Source organism: Papaver somniferum, chromosome 8, assembly GCF_003573695.1.
Source record: "Papaver somniferum cultivar HN1 chromosome 8, ASM357369v1, whole genome shotgun sequence".
Lineage (NCBI taxonomy): Eukaryota > Viridiplantae > Streptophyta > Magnoliopsida > Ranunculales > Papaveraceae > Papaver > Papaver somniferum.
In genome coordinates this window covers 39559511-39576730 of record NC_039365.1, presented here as the reverse complement: position 1 = coordinate 39576730, position 17220 = coordinate 39559511, and the positions used below count along the sequence as shown (strand labels likewise).

The 17220-nt window shown below is 36.0% G+C and overlaps 1 protein-coding gene across 1 annotated transcript; it reads left to right on the top strand.

Annotated features, from left to right (window-relative positions):
* The first annotated feature begins 241 nt into the window (after positions 1-241).
* Positions 242-2916, top strand: LOC113305446. Its single transcript, XM_026554479.1, has 4 exons — positions 242-1315; positions 1475-1606; positions 1705-2429; positions 2589-2916. Exons 1-4 carry the CDS (start codon positions 242-244, stop codon positions 2914-2916), a joined length of 2259 nt encoding a protein of 752 aa, XP_026410264.1.
* Positions 2917-17220: the final 14304 nt, after the last annotated feature.

Genomic DNA, 17220 nt, shown 5'->3' with positions numbered 1-17220 from the left:
TATGGGTTTCTATGAGGGAAATTGCATATGGCCTGTTTCATCTGTTATTACCATGTTTGTCCACATAAATTTTTTATGTTTCAAATGGTGCTGAATTTATTGGTAATTTCAAGACTTGTATGTCTAAATTGTCAAGTCAGGGGATAACTACTGTTTTGAAATGAAACATATTTATTAGTTAATGCTAAGCTTGTATTTGTGAATTGATTTATCAGTTTTTGCTTTCATTGGAGTGCAATTGATGGATCTACTGGTCTCTTTGCGTTTCAGAATGGATAAATCCTGGATGAGTACTGATAGAACGAAGAAACGCTATAGAGAAGGAGTTGCGGCGTTTCTGCGGTATGCTGTCAACCATCTCAAGGAGGAGGGTGAGACATATGATGAATTTCTTATGTTGTGTATGTGTACGGATTGTTTAAATCTCTGTGCATGCTCCGTTGGTGACGTAGAAGATAATTTATTCGTAAATGGAATCGATCAAACGTATATTATTTGGAATAAGCATGGGGAAAAGGATGAGGCAATAACTAGTAGTAGGCCAGTTAACGTCAACAATGGTATGCACGCTGAATTTGAAATGGGAACTCCCACTGATGCTCCAGACGAATATTTTGGAATAGGAACTCCCACTGATGCTCCAGACATTATAGATATGATGCAGGCTACAGAAGAGTTCGCATATGACCCTATAAAGTTTAAAAAGTTACTTGAAGATGCTGAAAAGCCCTTATACGAAGGATGTCCCAACTTCACAAAGTTGTCTGCAATTGTGCAGTTGTTTAAGTTGAAAAGTAAGCACGGTGCATCGGACATGTTTTTTAATGAATTGTTACCCTTGTTAAAGGACATGCTTCCCAAAGAAGGTAATTTAATGGCGAGGAGTACATATCAGGCAAAGAAAATATTGAAAGCAATGGGCTCAGGGTACACAAAGATACATGCATGTATCAACAACTGCATTCTTTATTGGAATGAGTACAAGGATGAAAAAGTGTGTCCTACTTGTAAAGCACCCAGATGGAAAGTTGGCAGAGATGGTAAAGTTTACGAGAATGTTCCAGCAAAGGTATTGTGGTACTTCGACATCATCCCAAGATTTCAGCGGATGTTTCAATCGAAGCCCACAACAGAAGATTTGATATGGCACGATACCATTAGAAACAAATACGGTGTTTTACGTCATCCGGAAGACTCACATGCTTGGAGAGAGAGAGATAACAATTTACCAGAAATTAAAGGTGATCCAAGAAATCTGCGGTTAGCTGTTTCAGCTGATGGAGTTGATGTAAACACAGGCACCAAACATCACAGTGTATGGACAGTTTTGGTTGTGATTTACAACCTTCCACCGGGGCTGTGTATGAAGAGAAAGTTCATCATGTTGTCGTTACTAATAGATGGTGCGCCAGGAAACAACATCGATGTCTTTTTAGAACCTCTTGTTAAAGATTTTCAATTCTTATTTGAGAAGGGAAAGAGAACATGGGATGCACATGCCCAAGAAATGTTTACTCTACGTGCAGTTGTTTTGTGGACGATAAATGATTATCCTGCTCTTGGTACACTATGTGGTTGTCGCTACGCTGGATATCATGGTTGTGTGGTGTGTCGGCAAAAAACGCACAGTATTAGGCTTCATGACTCAAAAAAGAATGTTTATGTTGGTTATAGAAGATTTTTACCCTATGAGCATCCGTTCAGAAGGCAGAAGGGGCATTTGGCGGAAAACAAGAGTGGGAGACTGCTCCAGAACCAATGACCTGGGAAGAAATATATGAGGAGGTAAAATGTATAAAGAATTCATGGGGAAAGAAGGGGATGAATACTCAAGGGGAAGACGTGCAGGCTACACCTGGAAAAGGTGGAAAGATGAAGCGCATCAGAAAAACGAAAATTGAGCGCAGCAGAAAAATATCAAAAGAAGTCGATAGGTCAGGTGAGGAAGAGGAAGGCAGGGAAACCACTTACTGGAGCAAGTACAACATATGGCAGAGACTACTTAGATATTGGCGTTATAATGATGTCCAACATTGTATTGATTTCATGCATGTCGAAAAGAATGTGGGACAAAGTCTTGTTGGAACGTTGCTGCACAACGGGAATACAAAAGATGGATTAAACGCCAGAAAGGATTTGGTGCGTTTGGGGTTAAAATCGGAGTTACACCCTAAGACAGATGACAAAGGAACGATACTTCCCGCAGCATGTTATACATTAACTACGGAAGAAAAAGACATATTCTTGGAGACACTATCCGAGTTAAGAGTTCCAGAAGGGTATTGTTCGGATTTTTCCACCCTTGTGAACCTAAAAGAGCGTAAGCTGATCGGACTCAAATCACATGATTACCATATGCTTATGCAACAATTTTTGCCCGTCGCTATTCGATCAATTATGCCTACACCTGTGAGATATGCTATTATCAGGTTTTGTTTCTTTTTCAGATCAATATCTGCCAAAGAAATCATGGTGGAAGAGCTAGATAAATTGCAAGAGGATCTCTGTGTGACGTTATGCTTACTAGAGAAGTATTTTCTTCCATCCTTCTTTGACATCATGATTCATTTAACTGTACATCTTACCAGGGAAGTGAAGTTATGCGGTCCGGTTTGCTTTCGATGGATGTATCCTTTCGAAAGGTGTATGAAGGTTATAAAGGGGCATGTGCGAAACAAGAATCAACCTTGTGGATGCATTGCCGAAGAGAATGTTGCAGAAGAGACGATTGAGATATATTGTGAGTACCATAAAAGCATCAGGACAATTGGTATTCCACTAGATAGGCATAATACATCTCAGGAGGGAGAACCGTTATCAGCTGAAGAGCCGTGTATAGTTACCCCTGAACAGTTGAGACAAGCACATTTCTATGTAATGCAGAACACGCCTGAAATTGAGCCTTACATAGAGTAAGTATTAATTTGTTTTTTTTTCCTGTTTTTTTTTTTGGTACAAAGTATAATAACATTTGGTTATTGTACATACCAGCCGACACAAGCTATATTTGGAAACTAACTATTCTACTAAAAAGCGAGCATGGCGGAGAAAGAGCACTCTAACACTTTTGGCGCTTGGTTAAAAATGATGAGGTAATAGGTCATAGAAAAAGTGTCTTGTTTGATGTGTTATATTCCTTTAAAGTCAAGGTTCATCCTAATAATGAATTTCAGGTTGAAAAAGAGTTGGCAGACGACAGAGAAAGTATCTCAGAGAACTTAAGATGGATATCACACGGCCCGCACTACGAGGTAACGAAATACACTGTATATCGCATCAATGGATATCTATTCCGCACAAGATCCCGTGATGGTAGAATTCACCAGAATAGTGGGGTTAGCGTTGCAGCAAATGACATGCACATATCTAGAGATGATGGTTACATATGGTAAAGCCTCTTATTATGGTGTCTTGCAAGAGATATGGGAGTTAGATTACTGTGAAAGAAAAGTTCATCTGTTCAAGTGCAATTGGGTTGATAATAAACGTGGGGTCAAAAGAGATGCTCTTGGCTACAAGATTGTTGACCTTACTATGTTGGGATACAAAAATGATCCTTTTATTTTAGCCTCACAAGCTAAGCAGGTATTTTATGTCAAAGACCAGTTAGATAAGAAAAAGTCTATTGTTTTTGTGACACCTCCCAAAAATTATAGAGATGACGATGGCAACGATGAGGAATTCAGTACAGTAATCTTTTCTGGAATGATAATATCTTGCCGTCTGTAGATCCACAAGACTTGGGTAAAGAATCCCGAAATGATTACTTCCGAACTGACTGCCGAGGTTTACTTATACGCAAGCCAAAATGACACACTCCCGCAGGTACGTCGCTTTATTTCCTTTAATCTGTGGTTATTCGGTTAGTGACATGATTGAAAGAACGATAAGATGGAACTTATGTTTAATCCTGTTCCTTAGCATGCTTTCTGTATGTTTGCGTGCTTTATTCTTTGTAAAATGAATAACATCATTTTATCCGTGTCTCATATGGAACTTCAATTGAAATTGCTACTACTGTACTTTACAACTTGCTACTCTGGTCACTTTTAAATAGATATCCAAGAGAATGAGAGTTGGTATGTTTTTGTCCTATTGCTTGAATATATTTATGGGCACATGCACTATAACTACATGGTGTACTTGTATTTCAGAAATCTTTTATACACTTCATAACATTACTCAAAGCATATGGTGAAATTGAATTCCAAGTACTCCAAATTAGATTCGTAACCCTGTAGATATATGATGGAAACTCCAGATCATTAACCACAAAAAAAAACATTTAAAATGATGGTGTTAAAGGTCTTATGGTTCCCAATTTTATGGTGAAATCATTTGGGCGCGGACTGATGCTTTTTCCTAAGTGAATTGCATGGAGCGGTTCACTTTCTTGTGTGAGGAGTTTGTATTGTGTAGCCTGTGAAGAATAGTGAATTTTAATCTCATTTTCCTTGTTCCAATTTAACCCTCAACCGTTTTGAATACCATACTTGACAGGGTTTTTCCCATATCTTGTGAAAGTCCTCTTTTTAAGAAGTCTTGACCACAATTTATGTTGAGTTGGGCTGACACCTTGTGTTAATTATTGTGCCCTCGTTCTTTCTTCCTTGTTTTTGTTGAACTCAGAACCCTATTTTCCTGTTGCAGGTTCGTTGTGGCTATTCAACACTCTACATTGTCCCTGAGCTTTGACGAAGTCATTTTTATGCCATCAGATGCCTCTATAAGTTTGACACTCGAATTATAGGACATGAACTCTGCATCTAAAACATCAAGAATTTGATTATGGGATTGTTTTGTCTTGTTATATAAAGAGCAAAAGAAACGCATTCCTACTGCAATCGCAGTTTTGGAGTGGCTGGCTCCAAAATCAATTTGATGTAATATTTTTGTTTTTTTCTTTTGGAAAGAGGTAAATAAAAAATATTGGTTGTAGATCTAAATTTTTTCATTAAATATATTAGCTAAAAATATACAAGCTTTTGTGAATTGATAAGTTAAGCAGGTTTGGTTGGTCTCACAGATGGCTCCTGTCGTTTGCAGTCCCTTCTAGATTTCTATGAAAAGTTTAAGATATGGTTTCCCATTTCGTATTTTGGCGTGGTTATATATCGGGAATTCTGGGAGAAAGTAACACAACAGAACTCCACTATACGTGTTTTATTTTCACAAAACACCCGGCTGCACCCGCTGTATTGCAATTCCCTTGGAAGCCACAATCACTTGTAATGTATCCTTCTATACACCAGAGCTTGAGGTTTCTTTATTGCAGTGAACATGCATAAACATTACCCTAGCATATGTTGCTTGAAAATTAAGCATACTAGGAGCATTTGGCCTAGAAAAGACTCGGTAACAACCATGGCTAGTACTTTAAAAGTTAAAATTCAATCTCATGTGTCTAATGGATCCGACGCTATGTTCACAATTAGTTTTTCGTGTAGCCATATCATAATCCTCCCAAAAAAAATATGGAGTAACCATATGTCAATCTTTTGTCATGTTTGATATAATGTGTCAATTCCTTAGTATATGCGTGTCTAATAAACCAGATATTATGGACACATAAACAAACCAATGTGGCTAAATAAATCCTCTTTCCGTCACAGACTAAAAGGTGTGTCTATTGTCATCCGACACTTTTGACACATACAAAATTATTTAATGTGGCCATATACGCATCTATGGCTACATGTGATTGGATTAAACTGAAAACTATGACCAAACGATACCCTATGGCTACAGTTGATGGGTTTAGGAATAAACCCATGACTAAATGGTGCACTATGGCGACATGGTAACACAAAATGTGGCTATAGTTATACTGATGACCAATAGCCACACAAATAACCTGAAACGTGGCTGGGCTGTAAACCAAAAAACGTGGCCTATGTGAAGGTTTGTACTAGTGTATGTAGTTGCATGTTCTGACCTTACAACGTTCTATCATACTGAGTACTATCTTCTCTAAGATTTTCTCAAGATTTATCTCCTATAGTTAAGATACAAAAAGTAATCACAAATCTCTTTGTCTCATTCTTTGTGATTCCATAATAACTTGTTTGACAACCATATCGTTAAGTTGTTGTTATTAGGCTGTTCTTCGGGAATATAAGTCCGGTATGTTAATTGTTTCCTGGTCACCTTGATTTATCAAAAGACGGAATAAAAACTCATAGGTATTTCTGTGGGAGACATATTTATCTATTCCAATAGACTTTTCTGTGTGAGACATATTTGTTTATCAAGTCTTCGACTTTTGGTCGTAGCAACTCTTAGTTGTGGGTGAGATCATCTAAGGAAATCAAGTGCGCAGAATCCGGCGTGGTTCAAGAGTCTTAAGGAATGCGACTGTACCTTGATCAGTGTGATATTGGTTATGGTTCAACTACATTCTAGTCTGAAGTTAATTTGTATTATTCTAGAGTATGTAGCGGCTTAATACATTGTGGGGTTCAAAATTGGACTACGTCCCGGGATTTTTCTACATTTTCGGTTTCCTCGTTAACAAAACTTCTGGTGTCTGTGTTATTACTTTTTCGTATTATATTTTTATATAATTGAAATATCACAGGTTGTACGTAGTTCAATCAATTAGATAATCCAACCTTTGGTTATTGATATAAATTGATTGACACTTGAACATTTGTCTTTGGTACTGAAAAAGCGGGGGTCTAACAACACCACCCAATATTTCGCTTAGCAATCCGTATGGACTAACTCCGATATAATTTACTAGAGAATCAACTAGAAAGTCAGACTCAATCTAGATTAAAGTATATCGAGGAGTTAATATCTCTCTCTTGATTTGATTTACTCGAGCTAATAGAATCAGCGAGTCTTTAATCAAATACAAGGAATAACTTGGATGGTACCAAAGATCAATATCCAAGGATCAATCAATGTAAATCAACAACCAAAGGTTGGATGTTCTAATTGATCTACAATGCACAACCTGTATTATTTCAATTATAAAGATAAACAATATAATACGGAAAAGAAATAACACAGACACCAGAATTTTGTTAACGAGGAAACCGCAAATGCAGAGAAACCCCGGGACCTAGTCCAGATTAAGCATACACTGTATTAAGCCGCTACATACACTATCTTACTCCAAACTAACTTCTGTCTGGACTGTAGTTGAACCCCAACCAATCTTACACTGATCCAAGGTAAAATTATGCTCCTACGTCTCTGATCCCAGCAGGATGCTACGTACTTGATTCCCTTAGCCGATCTCACCCACAACTAAGAGTTGCGACGACCCAAAGTCGAAGACTTTAATAAACAAATATGTATCACACATATATAAATCCGTCTCCCGCGAATATACCTACGAGTTTTGTTCCGTCTTTTGATAAATCAATATGAACAGGAACCAATTGATAATCCAGAATTATATTCCCGAAGAACAACTTAGTATTATCAATCACCTCACAATAGTCTTAACCGACGCAGCGAAAAAAGATATTGTGGAATCACAAACGATGAGACGAAGATGTTTGTGATTAATTTTTATCTTTCCTATTGGAGATATAAGTCTCAAGCCAATTATTACAATTGTACTCGTACGATAGAAACAGCAAGATCAGATCATACAACTACAAGAAAAGTAGTATCGGTCTGGCTTCACAATTCCAATGAAGTCTTTAAGTCGTTAACCCGGTTTGATAAAAGAAAACCAGAGGTTAAAGGATAATCGACTCTAACTTAGCACAACTAGTATCACACAGAATGTGTGGGGATTAGTTTTCCCAGTTGCTAGAGTTCTCCCTTATATAGTCTTTCAAATCAGGGTTTGCAATCAATGTTAGCTTAGTAACAAAGCATTCAATATTCATCGTTAGATGAAACCTTATTTACATTTAAGTTAATATTTATCAACCGTTCGATCGAAAACATAGCTTGTTATACACAAATGAAATGCACGTTCCTGGGCTTTGTGTAACCATACCCAAACTTGTACATTAGTTGGTTCAACAATATTTAACCAAATGGTTAGTCATATGATCACTTTCATATCAACCATATTCTTCTTCACCATAACTAGTTCAAATGACTCAACTGAACTAGTTAGATAGTTGTTCAATTGCTTAGATCTTATGTAACTTCACAAGACATAATCGAAACAAAAAAAATTTGATTCACTCGAATCGGTTCTTGAACTTTATAACCACGGTTTTCAAAATAATTCTTTAATCAATAAAGATGAGTTCAAGAAAAATCGTTTTTAGATATAACCTACTTAAGTTCGCGGACTGGGTTCGCGGACTTAAGTTCCCAGATGGAGTTCACAAACTCCAGCAAAAATTCCCGGGTTTGAGAACTTCGCCAGTTCACGGACTGAGCTTGCTGAATGAGTTTTCAAACTCCGGAAGATATTCTCGGATGAGAACTTCCGCCAGTTCGCGGAATAAGTTCGCAAACTGTGCAAACAATTCCGGTTCTCTTGATCAAAAGTTCGCAAACTTTGGTTCAAGGAATATGACTTATACATATATGTGTTTCCACAACAATGCTTATATCCATCAATGGTTATATAATCTAAACTCTCATTTCAATCATTGAAACATTCTCAGAGGACGTTATACAGTTGTTATTCACAACCCATTTTTCGTCAGATCAATTTTCAAAGTGATTAAAACATAACATGACTTACGTCACTAGGTAAAGATGAACTTGGCTAAAGAGAAAGCTTTACCAACACATATTTCGAGAAATAGATAGGCGAGGTAAGCTCGGCTCGAAATACCAAATGTGTATAATCTAAGTCTATATAGCAAAATGACTTTTGTCTCAAGATAGGAGATAAATAGACTTTTGAGTGATAGATAAGTTCAAGTCTCCACATACCTTTTATTCGATGAAGATCCACCGGTTCCTTGAGTAGTCCTTCGTTTTTTATGATGATTGCTATGGAGTTCTTGAGATCAACTACACTTTCTATCCTAGTCCGAGACCTTAGCTATAGTAGACTTGAAATCAAGACTTATAGTTTTGATCACTAACATTGAAAAACATGCTTGAGATAGCAACGCATGCGAGTTCGAACGAGCAATGCTCTAACAATCTCCCTCTTTGTCAATTTTAGTGACAAAACTATCAATACATATGGAATACAAAAAAATATATAAATAAACTTTTGTAGCTCCTATTACACATGACTAATCTTCAACATTACTTGAAATCTTCGTCACTCCCAAGTACTCCAATGATCCCAAAGGTTGTAAGTTTACCATCATCGTTGTTGAAAATCCATAGTTATAACAACGAGAAAACAAGAGTTCTCAATCATTGTTATATAGTGTCATAGTATCATTACACAGCGTCAAAGGTCAATTGTATCACAATTTTAACAACAATACTATGGTGATATGTCACTCCCCCTTAGTCAATACTCCATCTCTCATGGAAACCACTCCCCCTTACATAATGATCCGAAAACCATATGTATTTGTAGTGTGAACTACATATTAATTCTCCCTCTTTTTGTCAATAAAATTGGAAAAGGTACAAGAACGGGATCCTAATGAAATTTCCGAAAGAGACATTTCATGACAAAAAAAAAGCATATATCATCTTATTTAGATGCAATCATAAAGCCGAAGCTAAATGCATTCGTAAAGGAGTTTAAAGATACAAGATAACCCCTAAAATATTCCACAGCCGCACTCCCCACAAAGATTTGGCAATTAAGCACAAGTTCGAAAGAACTCTCCCCCATTATATGTCATTCCCGAAAGAACAACAAGAGAGACCTTAATAATTTCAAAAAAAAATTAAGGATTTTTGTTGGACACAAAAAACCATAAGAATGATTTTCAATATCCAAAAACTCAATCAAATTAATCATAAGTAAACCCATAACTAATTTAATCGAAATACACAATCAAATTAATCACAAAAGTAATCAATTTAATTGGTCATTCTCGATATAAAGTATCTCATGGAACAACAACTATGCCAAAACAATGACTCAGTCGATACATCTCATCATAAAACACCTTATGGAACAACACAGTATGTACACAAATTTTGGATTGGAGATCGACCTAATACCGTGGAATAATCAAGGACTCATTCTATTTTCATTTGCACAATGACATCCAATAGACATAATCCTTGAACACAAAAGACTTTAGCCTATCTTCCATCAAAAATTAACATAATAGGCTTAACTTTTGTATTTGTCAAAAGTCAATCTATTCTTTCATCAATACATACATATCAACTCACGAACGACTTTACTTTTGACAAAGTATGGGAAAATCAAGTTCAAGGACGTAAACACACATTTCCCATAACAATATTGCAATATATAAAACCATAAAGATTAATACTGCAAAAATCATCTTCCAAATAAATTTAGAATTTAAACCAATAAATCTAAAAACAAGAAGATGAAAATGTAGGACATAGCTATGTGTAATCACAATAATGGCTATTCCAAACTCTAGTTATTCTTCTAAATAAAACATGAAAAATAGAAGATTTACTAGGCAATAAGACCTTTAAAGAATTCTTTATCGTCCCCGAACTCCTTGTCGTCAACCGCCATTGGAACAATAAGGTTCATTAAGATAGGAATTTATATTAATAAACATTCTTGGATGATGTTGTCGAACCAGGGCCTTCTGAATCTCATGAGTGTTATACACAAAAGCCTTTATTTGTTGAATCTCCTTTCGCATCTCCTTCAAGCCATCAAGAACATCAGAAAACTTCTGAGAATTTGAAGGAACGGCTCTTGGATTCCTCACATTCCTTATTTTCCTTTTCAATGTTGGAGATAATGGAGATTTTTCTTTTTCCTTCGTGATTGATGTCTTAACAATCATATTAACATCTTTTCCATCAGAAGACATCATGCTTGGAGTATCCATAAACGTATGGGTTTGTGAGAGGAAATCAAAATTTTCTCAACAAGTGGTCTTGAGATAAAAAGAGGTTACAGAGAAGGAAAAAGGAATGTAGGGTTTTGAACCTTTTTAACAGGTTCGTACATGACCAACTCTCAACCTTATGAAGAGTAGAATTGTCGATAGTACCCTTTCTTTTGTTTGATAGACAAAAAGAAAGAAAAGAAGAAGAAAAGAAGAAGAAAAAAAAAACTTTTCTTAAAGCCTGAGAGGTACAAAATCATTGTCTCTTTTGATCAGGCACATGAGACAAGATTTCAAACAACACAATCAAGTTGCATTCTGGTGAACAACAATTTGTCCACCATCTTCCTCTTGAGAGGAATCCAGAGACTCAATTCTATCAAAACGACTTGACCATACTTTCTTCTCTAATGGTCTTGGTTTATCCTTGGAAACTAACTTCTTAGACGAAGATAAAATCCTACATACCTCAGCGGTCTTCTGAGCAAGTTTAAGCTTCCTTGTTAAATGATTTGCTCTTTGTTGAAGTTTGTTGACGTGCCTTATTTGGTGTTTGTACTTGTAACACCTTGATAGTTCATGACCCTTTAACGAACAATAAGAACACGTCAAGTTAGGATAAAAATAAGGCTTTTGAGATTTGCAAGCAGCTAGTCACATGGTGGAACCTGAAATATTACAAACAGAGTTTCCAAAGGATGGGTCAACTTTATCTTCCAGACTAGTTGGATTATCTTCTGAAAGAATATCAAGATTGATGTATGTATTGCTACAGTAATCAAAGTCAATATTTTTACCAAGAAGTGCAACACTTGATATCTAGTCTTCATTAGAATCATAGATGTCAGACATTTCATCAAGAGTTACATCAATACCTTTGTTCCCAGTGTATTTTCTACGATTTGGACACTCGTTTGCAAAATGACCAAATCCCTTACACTTAAAGCACTGAGGAATATCCTCGTCATTAGTTTCATCAGTATCCCTATTTTTAGGAGGAACACGATTATGAGGTTTGACTGATGCCTTAGGCTTATCTATGGAGAACCGTTTACTTCTCTTCAGCAGAAGATCCTTAAACTGTCTTATGATCATCGAGACTGATTTGTCAAGATCTTCATCTGATGAATCTTTCTAAGAGTGATCATCTTCAGAGATATACACTTTTTTACTTTTATCAAGTAATTTAGTGTCCTTTAGTGCTTTGAACGCAACATCCTTAGATTTGGATGAATGTTCATGATCAAAAATCTTAAGCTTCCCAACCAGCGTATTTCTGGAGAGATTATTAAGGTTATTTCCCTCAACGATGGCATGCTTCTTAGAATTGTATCTCGATGGCAGCGATCTGAGAATTTTCATCACAATGTCCTTTTCAGGAATAGTCTTACCCAATGCAAAAGATGCATTAACAATTTCAGACACCTTGTGATTAAAATCATCAAATGTTTCTTCATCTACCATACGAAGGTTTTTTCAATCGGAATTAAGGTTTTGAAGCCTAGCTTCCTTCTCACTGGTATTACCTTCAAAAACGGTTTCTAAGATTTCCCAAGCTTCTTGATATTTAGTGCAATTAGACACATGGTGCTGAAGATTTGGGGTAATGGCATTATGATAGCATTCAAACCGTCGGTGTTTTGCTTTGCATCAAGTATCTCGACAGGGGTGTATTCACCAATGTTCTTGGGAACATTTACATCTCCAACTTCCACAACGGGAGGATCATAGCCATTAACAACATATACCCATGATTAAAAATCACGCGCTTGAAAAAAAGCTCGCATAGCAATTTTCCACCATAAGTAATTAGAGCCATCGAAGACTGGTGGTACGTTAATAAAGATAGCACCTCTGTCCATAGAGTCAGATCACTACAAACACATACTTGTAAGGTCTTGAACGTGTTTGCCTGCTCTGATACCAATTGAAAAAGCGGGGTCTAACAACACTATCAAATATTTTTCTTAGAAATACGTATGGAATAACTCCAATATACTTTACCAGAGAATCAACTAGACAATCAGACTCAATCTAGATTAAAGTATATCGAGGAGTTAATATCTCTCTCTTGATTTGGTTTACTCGAGCTAATAGAATCAACGAGTCTTTAATCAAATACAAGGAATAACTTGGATGGTACTAAAGACCAATATCCAAGGATCAATCAATATAAATCAACAACCAAAGGTTGGATGTTCTAATTGATGATCTACAACGCACAACCTGTATTATTTCAATTATAAAGATAAACAATATAATGCGGAAAAGAAATAACACAAACACCAGAATTTTGTTAACGAAGAAAACCGCAAATGTAGAAAAACCCCGACACCTAGTCCAGATTAAGCACACACTGTATTAAGCCGCTACAAACATTATCCTACTCCAAACTAACTTCGGTCTGGACTGTAGTTAAACCCCAACCAATCTCACAATGATCCAAGGTACATTTATGCTCCTACGTCTCTGATCCCAGCAGGATGCCACGTACTTGATTCCCTTAGCTGATCTCACCCACAACTAAGAGTTGCTACGGCCCAAAGTCGAAGACTTTAATAAACAAATCTGTATCACACAGAAAAGTCTATGATAATAGATAAATCCGTCTCCCACGAATATACCTACGAGTTTGGTTCCGTCTTTTGATAAATTAAGGTGAACGGGAACCAATTTATAATCCGGACTTATATTTTCGAAGAACAGCCTAGTATTATCAATCACCTCACAATAGTCTTAATCGACGCAGAGATAAAAGATATTGTGGAATCACAAACGATGAGACGAAGATGTTTGTGATTAGTTTTTATCTTTCCTATAGGAGATAGAAATCTCAAGCCAATTATTACAATTGTACTTGTACGATAGAAACAACAAGATCAGATCACACAATTACAAGAAAAGTAGTATCGGTTTGGCTTCACAATCCCAATTAAGTCTTTAAGTCGTTAACCCGGTTTGAGAAAATAAAACCAGAGGTTAAAGGAGAATCGACTCTAGCTTAGAACAACTAGTATCACACAAAATGTGTGGGGATTAGTTTTCCAAGTTGCTAGAGTTCTCCCTTATATAGTCTTTCAAATCAGGGTTTGCAATCAATGTTATCTTAGTAACAAAGCATTTAATATTCACCATTAGATGAAAACCTGATTTAGATTCAAGCTAATATTTATCAACCATTAGATCGAAAATATAGCTTGTTATACACAAATGAAATGCACGTTCCTTGGGTTTGTGTAACTGTACCCAAACTTGTACATTAGTTGGTTCAACAATAGTTAACCAAAGGGTTAGCCATATGATCACTTGCATATCAACCATATTCTTATTCACCATAACTAGTTCAAATGACTCAACTGAACTAGTTAGAGAGTTGTTCAATTGCTTAGATATTATGTAACTTCACAAGACACAATCGAAGCAAAAACAATTTGATTCACTCGAATCGGTTCATGAACTTTATAGCCACGGTTTGCAAAAGCATTCCTTAATCAATAAAGATGAGTTCAAGAACAATCGTTTTTAGATATAACCTACTTAAGTTCGCGGACTTAAGTTCCCAGATGGAGTTCACAAACTCCAACCGAAATTCTCGGTTTTGAGAACTTCGCCAGTTCGCGGATTAAGTTCGCAGACTGAGCTTGCTGAGTGAGTTTTCAAACTCCAGCAGATATTCTCGGATGAGAACTTCCGCAAGTTCGCGGACTGTGCAAACAATTCCGGTTCTCTTGATCAACAATGTTCGTAAACTTTGGTTCAAGGAATATGACTTATACATATATGTGTTTCCATAACAATGATTATATCCATCAATGGTTATATAATCTAATCTCTCATTTCAATCATTGAAACATTCTCAGATGACGTCATACAGTTGTTATTCACAAATTATTATCGTCAGAGTAATTTTCAAAGTGATTGAAACATAACATGAGTTACATCACTAGGTAAAGATGAACTTGGCTAAAGCGAAAGCTTTACCAACACATATTTTTAGAAATATATAGGTGAGGTAAGCTCGGCTCGAAATACCAAATGTGTATAATCTAAGTCTATATAGCAAAACGAATTTTGTCTCAAGATAGGAGATAAATAGACTTTTGAGTGTTAGATAAGTTCAAGTATCCACATACCTTTTAGTCGATGAAGATCCACCGGTTCCTTTAGTAGTTCTTCGTCTTGTATGATGATTTCCATGGAGTTCTTGAGCTCAACTACATTTTCTATGCTAGTCCGAGACCTTAGTTATAGTAGACTACAAATCAAGACTTATAGTATTGATCACTAAAATTGACAAACATGCTTGAGATAGCAACGCATGCGAGTTCGACCGAGCAATGATCTAACAGGTACGTTCAAGTTATTTCTCATATTAATCCGGCTCACAGATTTCTATCTGTTCGATTACAAATTAATTTGAGAAACAAAGATATAAGTCATGGATATAGTTTCCTTGATTGAGTATGACTATGTAGTTGATTCTATTGGAATTATATTTGAGTTAATCCATACAGATTTCCTAAAATAAATATTGGGTGTGGTTTTTGTACCCCCTTTTTTTTCAATTGGTATTATAGGAGGCAAAGATGTTCAAGACCTCATAAGTATGTATTTGTAGCAATCTGACTCTATGGATAGAAATGTTATCTCTATAAATATACCACCAGTCTTCGATGGCTCAAATTACTTATGGTGGAAAATTGTTATTCTTGCCTTTCTTCAAGCGCGTGATTTTCAATCATGGGTTTATATTTTCAATGGGTATAATCCTCCAATGGTTACAGTAAACGGTGTTTCTGTTGCTAAGGATATTGGTAGATATGAACCAAACGAGATTCTCACTGCGAAGAAAAATTTCGAAGGTTTAAATGTTATCATTCATGTCATTACCCCACATCTTCAGCACCATGTGCCTATTTTCACTCGGTCTAAAGATGCTTGGGATATCTTAGAAACCGTATTTGAAGGGAATAACTCTGAAAAGGAAGCTAGGCTTCAAAACCTAAATTCTGATTGGTAAAAACTTTAATGGATGATGAAGATTCATTTGATGAGTTTAATCACAAAGTGTCTGAAATTGTTAATGCATCTTTTTCATTGGGTAAGACTATTCCTGAAAAGGATATTGTGATGAAAATTCTCAGATCGTTGCCAACCAAATATGATTCTAAGAAACAGCCATCGTTAAAGGAAATAACCTTGATACTCTTTCCATAAATACTCTTGTTGGGAAGTTAAAGATCTTTGATCACGAGAAAACATCCAAATATAGAAAGGATGTTGCCTTCAAAGCATAGAAGAACACTAAATTACTTGAAAAAAATAAGAGTATTGGAAACTCTGTTGATGATTTTTTTGAGACTGATTCATCAAATGAATACCTTGACAAATCAGTCTCATTGATCACAAGACAGTTTAGAGATCTTCTTTTGAAGAGAAGTAAATGTTCATCCTGGAGAAACTTCTTCGATCACTCTGGAGGATAAAATGGATTTTTCCCTGTCTACTGAAAATTTTATCTCACATGTTTCAGGTACCTCAATTTATTTAGAAGCTATGGGTCTGAAACGTCCTCCACCTTGACATGCTCTTATTGTACTTTTAAGGGTCATGAACTCTCTAAGTGTTTCAAGTACAAAAATAAAGTAAGGTATGTCAACAAACTTCAACGGAGAGCAAATCGATCAACAAACAAACTCAAACTTGTTCAGAATCGAATTCATCTGAGGTATGTAAATTAATCTCATCTCCAAAGAAGTTAATTTCTAAAGAAAAAGTTAGACCTCTCCTGAAAAGTACTAGGTCTAAACTATCCAGGAAGCAGCAAACGGAGAAATCCATACATGAATCTCATGGTGGACGAGTTCACCCTTACACAATATAATTGTGTTAAATGTGCATCTTGTCTTTTTTGCCCGAGTTTAAAGAGACAAGGGTGTTTGCACAATCGGCTTTAGATAAAGAATTTTTTTTGTTTGTCATCTTCTTTTGTTCTTTTTATTTATGTTAAGTCTTTCATATCTCCTCATGATACTGTAAATGCTTTCCCTTTTAGATCACTTAAAGAAGGGTTAAAATTGTCAATTCCATCATCTCTAGGGAAATGAGTTGCTTGTATGTGAACCATATTTATTCTATATAGGTTCCGTAACCCTACATTCCTTTTTCCTTCCCTGAAAACTGTTTCTATCAAAAGATTGCTTGATCTAGTTTTTGTGTAATCCCCTCACAGTTCCATAGTTGAATGAAGACTCCAAGCATGAATTTTTCTGATGGAAAAGATGGTAATATGATTGTTAATACATCAATCATGAATGAAAAAAAAGAAGAT